The sequence below is a fragment of the Sphaeramia orbicularis genome, chromosome 6, assembly GCF_902148855.1.
Source record: "Sphaeramia orbicularis chromosome 6, fSphaOr1.1, whole genome shotgun sequence".
Lineage (NCBI taxonomy): Eukaryota > Metazoa > Chordata > Actinopteri > Kurtiformes > Apogonidae > Sphaeramia > Sphaeramia orbicularis.
In genome coordinates this window covers 25395110-25403784 of record NC_043962.1, presented here as the reverse complement: position 1 = coordinate 25403784, position 8675 = coordinate 25395110, and the positions used below count along the sequence as shown (strand labels likewise).

Below are 8675 nucleotides of genomic sequence, written 5' to 3'. Positions count from 1 at the left end.
GCGCGTCCACGAGAAACCCATGAAAAACAACATTTTGATAACAAAACAGTTGAATACTTAGACTTAGAAAAATGAAAATAAAATTAGGAGTCCTTCCAACTTACATCTAGTTAACAGGCACTAATTAAATAAAATTTGGCAGGATATAAAATTAAAATATATAACACTCCCTTGGCATTACAATATTAATAGATATTTTAATTTAAAATAACCTATTGTATTTTTTTAGACAAGTCAAAATATGAATAAGTCTTACATAGAGACGTACGTTTGTTATGTTAAGACACTACCAGCAGTCGGCAGTGTTCAACTGTAAGAACATTTCATCTTTAAATAACTTCTTTTCATCAGAATTCATTCCACACAAAAATATATCTTGGATAATGACTTTTTATGATACCATATTAGCCGTGTTTTAGGGCAGTAAAAAGTATGTTTTTATTCTTTTCTCTCATCTTTGACAAAATTACTTTATAGTTTGCAAAGGAAGAGATCGACATTTCTTTATATCAACTCACACTTACTTATCAGACACATATAAGATTCCTGAAATGAAATCAAAATCGTGACATAAAAAGTCTGTTAATGTAATACAATTGCACTAAGTTTGGAGTCTGCCATTGCTCATTTGGCATTGAGGAAACTGCAAACACAAATAAATTACGAGAAAAAAATCTGTATATGGAAGGTTATTCTCTATAGGCTTTTGTTACTAAATAGAAAATGAATATCATAACGGAATTTGATCAGGTATAGGCTAATACTGTGCACTAGTCTATTTGTACGCGTATGTAAGTGCATGTGTGTTGTGGTTATGAGGTCACTTTTCGCTGGCGCAGGCGCTCTGGGAAAAAACCGTTTCTTCAATATGTAGCAACTGCTGCTTCTTCGAATGCGGTTCACAAATGGTAACTTCAGGTCCTAGTTATTGGTAAATAAATCTGTCTGACATCTAAGGATAATTTATAAGTATTCTTTTTTATATACACGAAGACGGAATTACGCTGTGGACGATTTTAACGCCGATGACAGTCAGTTTTGTTGTGGATACGATATTGAGGTAGGTCGGTCCCTGTTATCTGCCACCCGGCACCAATCTACGTTAATGCTAGCTAGTGGAAGCTACAACGCTAACTGATAGCTAAGTGAGATTCACTAACGAACAACAGCTAGCATAACGTTGTCAACCACAATATAACACCAGTCTGTAATTTTAAAATGTGACGAGCACAAAGTGTCGTCGTGAGTTAGTTAGTAAAGGTGTCATAATTAACCCTGTAATAACGACAAGCAAAGCAAAGCTATTATTAACATTTCTTATAACGACAAATTCATTGGGGGTAGTCAGGAGGTGGGTCTCGCTTTTTAGGCCATCGGCAAGACCCGCCTAGCAAAGGCTAGTTAGCTAACGTCAGTGGCGCTATTTGTCATTGCCTGATAGCTTTCCAGCCGGCGTTCTACATCGACAGCCGTATTCAGTGTGTTCGCATGGCTTGTAATTTTAATCACCCCGAGATAGGACTCGGACATCGTAAGGCTGTCGAGTGAACGATAGTGTTAACTGCTACTGCTTTTAGACAACCCTATGTAACGTTTCCTGTGTAAGATAATTGTACGCCATTTAGCAACAGAGCCGCATCCTTTCAAAAGACGTGCTGTTGAATTAACCCATCGGTGGTTTATGTTTCCCTTGTTGAGCATAAGCTTACGCGAGTTAGCTCCCTATTAGCCGTGCCCATTAGCAAAGCTAACGGCTAACAAAGAGCCGCTGCTCCTCCTTGCTTTGTATCACTCGATCCTGCCATTCAAATTGATGAGGCGTTAATTATAAGGCGACGAGGAAATGGGTAAGAATATTTATCTTATTAATTATCTACTCTCGATAATCACCGCAGATGTTACATGTATTTATCTAGATGCCATTGCGCCAAGGCTTAGTAGGTTTGGGTCCTATGTTGTGGTTGCTTACGTTAAGTTGAGGTCAATATAATAATCACCGTAAGGTAGATTACCTTTAACTACTAAGATTTTAATTGTAAGAATGCAGAAAGATGCAAAATTGTTGACACGAGTCATACCAAGACTATCGTCTATTGCTATCACAATTTAATAACTGCAAGGTGTAGTTCTGCACATTGAAGGTGTATGTACAGAAACAACTTATGGAGCTGACTGAAGAGCACTTACATACAGTATTCATTGGCTTCGCATGTACGGGTATACGTCAATACTTTTAATAGTTAACTACCTTTAATTAGTCACTTCTGCTCTTCAACAAATGTCATGTGCTGAGAGATGAGTTTATCAGTTCAAAGGGCTGAGGAACGTCCTCACATCCTGTCAGAATACTCTGTTTATTAAATATTATAGCTGACTTGCACATCAGTAGGACATAACTAAATATAATTGCCCCTAGGACCCTGATGTCAGTAGCCATAGACTTCTAAGGGGAAAGTAAGCAAAACATAACAGTAGGGGAGCGCAGTTTTCTTTTATGGTCTGCTGCAATTGTAGCGTTAGTCACTTCTACTCTCAGTAAAGTTATGAAGCTCACTGTGCCCTTTAAATTGTATTTGTTTACACTGGCTGATCAGTTACAAATCTTGTTGACATTTGACACATAAGTAGTTACTTTTTGAAACATGTCAGGCAGCTTCTGTTTTCTGTTTTTTCTTTCAGTGAAACTGCAGTAGAGCATATTCGGAGTGTTTGGCCAACACGCCTTTGCCCTCTGGTAGTTTGGTGCCTGCAGAAGGGTGTTCATGTTTGTCCTCCATCACATCAGTGATTCCTTATGCTTGATAGAAGCTGCACCATTTCTCTCACAGGATGGAAGGTCTGGACTTGAACAGACGTGTGTTTCAACCTCAACGCTATGTGATCTACAGTGATGTGCAGTCTTTTTCCATTTACAAGAGAACACCTCCTATTCTACACATCCAGGCTCTGCACTGTATGTCTAAAGACTGTTTTTGAGGAATAAATAAAAAGGTAGTGGGTGGAGTTACAGGACTTTTCCTTTTCCCCTTTTTAAAGCACAGATCTATACTGCTTTTTTGGAAAACATGGAAATATCCTTATTTTAAACTTTAAGTTATTGTACCCCCTTACTCTTGGTGTGGGTGGTGGGATGTCGGAAAAGTTTGGCGACAAAATGGTGAAGTTTCTGGCTCCCCCTCAAAAGAGTGGAAATGGCCCTAGTTCGGGTTCAGACTCGATGGTGAGTGAAAGCCGTCCAACAGAAGTCAGGCGTCGGCATCACACCATGGAGCGTGACAGATGTAACCCTGAACACCGCTTCTTGCGTCGCAGCGTCATCAGTGACTCTAATGCTACAGCATTGGCCCTTCCTTTGCCAAGCAAGATCCCAATCCCAGCACCTCAGCGAATTCAGCCACGTGAAACCACCTCTCAGCGACAAGAGGCTGCTGGTCATTTCCCTCGAGATGAACCAAATTTATCTCAAAAGGATAAGTCTGCTGATGTTGGAAAAGTTGTTGAAGGAAGAGGTGTAGAAATAGCCAAGGTTGATGTAGTGCCTTTACAGCAGGTACAAGATGCCTGTGATGGAGAGGCAGCAATAGTAGCCCACTCTACACCAAGCCTTGGAACAGAATTGCCAAGTCAAACAGAACCTGAAAGTGCTGCTGAGGTAAAGGTACATCATGGAGAAGAGGGTGAAGAAGAAGATAAGGACTCTGCCAAGGCACGAGCTGAGGCAGAACAGAGAGAAGCGGAGAAAAAAGTACAAGAAGACATAGAAGAAGCAGAGACCAAAGCAGTGGGAACATCACCAGATGGGCGTTTTTTAAAGTTTGACATAGAGATTGGACGTGGCTCCTTCAAGACCGTCTACAAGGGCTTGGACACTGAGACCACAGTGGAGGTGGCTTGGTGTGAACTGCAGGTATGATACAGTTCTCATAACTTGACTTCCCTCCTCATCTCCATTGTCAGTACACGTATTTATTTACCATGGTTACAAGCATGTTATAGTGCATCTAACTATCATTTTACAAGATTGCTTGTTAAATACATAATTATATTACAATATTATGTATCTATATTAATGCTAACATTTCTCTTGTTTGTTTACATTATTTGCTTTTACCACATTTTAACCTGGTGGAGCAGGGCCAAACTCATTTCCTTCCACACTGTTACCTGAACCACAGCTTTTCTGTCATTTCCCCTCTGATTGTTTCGCAGTGCTTTTGTCAGCAAAGAACCTAAGCAAAGCTTCCCATTTCCTCATTTAGATTTTTTGCAGCTTAGTCTATACTGGCTGGCCTGAGTGCACATAAGAGTCAAATGTCTCTGGTGAAAAGTGTTATCAAGATTTGTATAATGACTGTTTATAACTTTTCATGAGTAAGGAATATCTAACAACTTAGTCACAGGGAAATTATCTTGGACTCCATTCATAAGGTCAGGCTTTTTATTGCACTGGTAATGCGCATAATTGGAAACTTTTGAGCAATAGTACAATGAAATCCCAACTGAGTTTACATTTTGTACATTTTTAAAAAATTTAATTTCTGACCAAGTTATCTTTAAAATATTATTTTACCCTTAACATACATGCTTCATTTATTTAACTGTTCTGCCTAAGTATCTGAACACATATTGAGAAATTTACTCATTTTAGTTAGAAACTTGAGACCAAGTTATTGATTCTAATAGAAAAATGTAGGTTTGCTCATAGTTTAGTTTAAGCACTGACATGTTGGCATCGTTCTCCAAATTCATGTTTGCATTCACTGTCGTGTTTTTATACCACCATAAGAGGCATGGGCCTCGCACGACAGCACATAAAGCCACTGCTATATGCACACTCAGAACAATGCGAAGATTACAGACACGTGCCCCTCCCCCCTCCTTCAGAGAATCACACGCATGCTCAGTGCATCTCTGCTCTGAATGCTTGTGTGAATGCAAAATGGGTCACATTCCTCATGAAGAATCTCCTGTGTGCGGTGCAGCAGACTGGCCTGCCAAGGCCTGCTTCTAAACTCAGTTTGCCTCTAAACCTTGTATTTCCTTCTCATTTCCTCACATTTCTGTTTTCCCAAAGGATGATAGCACAATATACAACTCTACATTCCTAATTCTGTTGGGCAACTTTTAGTGTAGTATGATGTTTTTGTCACTTATTTCTCCGCTTTTTTCTTGACAATGTAAAAGAGTACTAATTTTAAGCAGTGTGAAATTTAATTACTGTTTTCCATTTCAACTTATTTTTTTAATATACTTTTGTGGCACATTAAACTACGTAGTAATTTAAACTGCATGCACTGCTGTGTAATTGGTCAAATTAATTTCTAATCTTATAATTTATAAGCTGCAAAAAAATCTATAACATCCAAATAACCACAGTAGTTTGACTATTGTTTTAAAGAACAACTTTAAATTAATAGATGCTTTATATTGAACAGCTCATTGATTCAAGCAAAGTAAAACCTAGAATATTTTTTTCATGGACATGGTCTGAAACGTAACCTGATACTCATATCCCCCTTTGTTTTCTGTCTGCTCCAGACTTTTTAGAGCTAGAAACCGTTGAAGTGCACATGGGAATCTAAAAATCCCCTCACATGGTTGTTAAAGCTGTCCCATGATCACTTCAGTGCTGGTGTTGGGTTCCCATATGCCCCGAGGACACTGCATTGTAACTTATAAAGTATTTTATATATATCTTTGTAGTTCTAACTGTAAAAGATTACAGCAGTTTTCTTTTTTGACATTCATATTACAGTGTAGTTTTTAAGTATAATGACCATGTTACACAATTTGTGTTGGTTACATTAAGTACACAATTTTAACATGGCAGAGGAAAATGCTGTTTAAGAAGCAACACCTGTTAAATTTGTTAAGTATTCCTATTATTGTGTTTCCTGTTGATACCTTAATCAGTGATGCATATATTAATCGGCCTTGCTATTTGTTTGCTCACTGGGAATTTGCTGCTGGCTCAAAGCAACGGCAAAGCCAGAGTGTGTATGCTAATGAAACAAGTCCTACAGGTTTTATTTCATGAGATCCTTTAATCTTACTAAGCATTGCTGAAATCCTAGGGCCACACTAACAGTCCTTTTAGGCTGTAATGATCATGACTAACTGGAGTCCAAAAAATGATTAGCTTGATGGAAAAAGGGAGGCACATAGTAAGATCCTGACAAATGTTTAGAGTTATAGTATAAAAGCTGAGCAAATTTATCTTGTCTATTTTTATGATATCTATATATAAACCATAATCCTTAAGTTAGGGGAGTTTTATACTAGACACAAATAATAGCTCATTTTTGTCCTTTAACTTGGTCTCCAAAGATCATCTTATGAGGAGCTTCAGTACTCCACTAAATGCTGTGGTAGTCACTTCAGTTGCTCTTGAGGTATTTCACCCAGGGCCTCAGCGCTGTACTGATGGACAAACCAAAACATTAGCCCTCCTTCAGAGGAATGCCATTAGCATGGGTTATAACCTAACTGTGTAGTTTAAGTAAAATGGACACGCATTCTGAAGGGCCATCTGTCCACAATTGTCTGAGAATTTCTAGGAGTCCACCCTTTTCCACCCATCCATGAACCCACACATTTCTTTCAGCTCTCATGTTTCAGACATGTTTGAACAATAAGTAGGTCACCGCACAGAGGAAGTGAAGGGAAAAAGAGGAATAAATTTAGGAGTCTCCCCTTTCTTGCGCACTCATTTATCTTGAACCATGTCATCTTCCTCTCACAGCCTTCCCATTTCAGTCCTCCCTAGTGTTTGCTGGAACTAATCATTGAAAGATGAGGGAAAGAAACTTGGATTTCTTTTAGAAGCTATGGGAGTTGCCGATCCACTGTAGCCGGATGATGGGATTCTTAGGGAGTGACATGGCATTCTCAAAAAATGTAACACAATCATTCTTTTGGGATTACTCATGGTAGATCAAGTGTACAGACATGGCAAAGTTTGAATTTTAAGAGGCAAAATTCCGAAATGCATTGTCTTCCATAATGAATCAGCAGAGTAAAAATTAGTCTTAACATGCATACTTGACTGTCACAAGAAACTCAGCAGTTGTTTAACCCTTTGGTATGTGTGTCAATATCTGAGCTATTTTTTGTCAGCTGTTCTGCTGCTTCATATCCAGTTAAGGCGGAGACACACTGTACATAAATTGTGTCAAATGAATTTGATACAGTTAATTAACGTTGAAAGAACATAAATGAAAGTGTTAGAAAAAACAGTTGCACACATTTAACTTAAATGCCCGTAGAATAGCAACACCCAAAACACACCAAAAAGGGAAACAGAAAATGATATGTTTAGCTGTTTAGTGTAATACTGTTGCCTTCTGGCTGTAACTGTGGGGAAGGTTATGACCTTTTTAGAGTTTGCCAAATGAAGTCACTTTACCATCAAAGCTGCCCTGTATGGGGGGGGGGGGGAAACGTCCAGAATCCTAAGTCATGTCTTTTGCGGATAGCGAAGAAGGTATTTGTCCTCATGGTCATGTGATGGTGTCATGAGAATGCTATGGATTCAGGCCTACAGAGACATACTGTACTTAATTCAATAATTAAGTACCATTGAGAGTTGAAGTGGCTTCTTAACTTCCAGGTCTGTCTGCCATTACAGAGATTCTACCAGTGTTAACCATGGAGCTCCATCTAGCCCTCAGTGTCATCCTCAGAGTAGGGACCTGACATTGCCAGCCCCCGCATGATCACTGGCTTTTTTTCATGTAGTCTATTTTTAGAGTTGTTGGGTTATTTATGATGGTCTTTGCCCAGAAGCAGTGTTTTCTGCTCTACTTTGGTGAGACTGTTATTAGCTGGGCATTAGATTTGGAGGTTTGGGTTTTGGGTTTGGCAGTTGTATTGCAAATTTATATTTAAACACACAGTTGAAGTCATGAGATTAATAAATGAGAATTAGGTGAATAATATGTTTAATTTTGTTTGCATTTATATATTTTTTTTCCAGCCATTGTTCACTGACTGTAGGAAAAATGTTATTGCAGATATATTATGACGACTGTGGCAATGCAACTTTTTTTGGGTGAGCTGACTCATACCCACTCTGTCAGATAGAGCTGCTGTGATTCAACTGCAGCTGCTGCTGCCCTCTTGGAGCCTGCCAGGTTAGGTTTCCCAATATATAGACATTTAAAGCTACAACTTCCAAATGCTATGAAGAGTATGCTGGTAATGTAGGCTTGCCAAATGTTGATGCAAATCTTACAACTTCATTAAAAATGCTACAGCTTAAAGGTTTTTACCACTTGCAACCGTACGTTTCTGAATTTCAATCCAACGTTAGACATCAAAGGTCTAAATTGAACTGATTGAAGGCACCTCAAGGTACCTCAGCCTAAAGCATATTAGTGAAGCAAACATTACTCAAAATAATATTGTCATTATTAAACAGCTGACAATAAAGATGACACTGAGTCCTGCATACAGCAATAAGGACCATTTGCACTTTTTGTGCAACAGAAAGTGCCGATATATCTCTAATGTCACTTTCTAGGATCGGTGAAATGAAGCAACAAAAGACTGCTGTTTAAGTGATATTGAGACATAATGGAACAATATATACAGGCTTGTCTTTAATATACCTTTCTTTGACCAACAGCAGTCTGTTTTTGCTTGTTTCTCATCTAGGGCTGGGTGATATGAAAAAA

The 8675-nt window shown here is 38.6% G+C and overlaps 1 protein-coding gene across 6 annotated transcripts in view; it reads left to right on the top strand.

Annotated features, from left to right (window-relative positions):
* Positions 1–856: 856 nt before the first annotated feature.
* The window catches only part of LOC115420870 (serine/threonine-protein kinase WNK1-like), a 29305-nt gene continuing 21486 nt past the window's right edge, over positions 857–8675 (top strand). For 4 of the 6 annotated variants that reach the window (XM_030136446.1, XM_030136447.1, XM_030136445.1 and 1 more), the window contains exons 1-2: positions 857–1060; positions 2680–3907. In XM_030136446.1, coding sequence (XP_029992306.1) covers positions 3131–3907 — 777 coding nt within the window. In that variant the 5' untranslated portion in view covers positions 857–1060; positions 2680–3130. Of the gene's footprint in view, positions 1061–1688; positions 1848–2679; positions 3908–8675 lie in introns of those variants that run through there. The other 2 variants (XM_030136443.1, XM_030136444.1) reach the window with 2 other exon arrangements.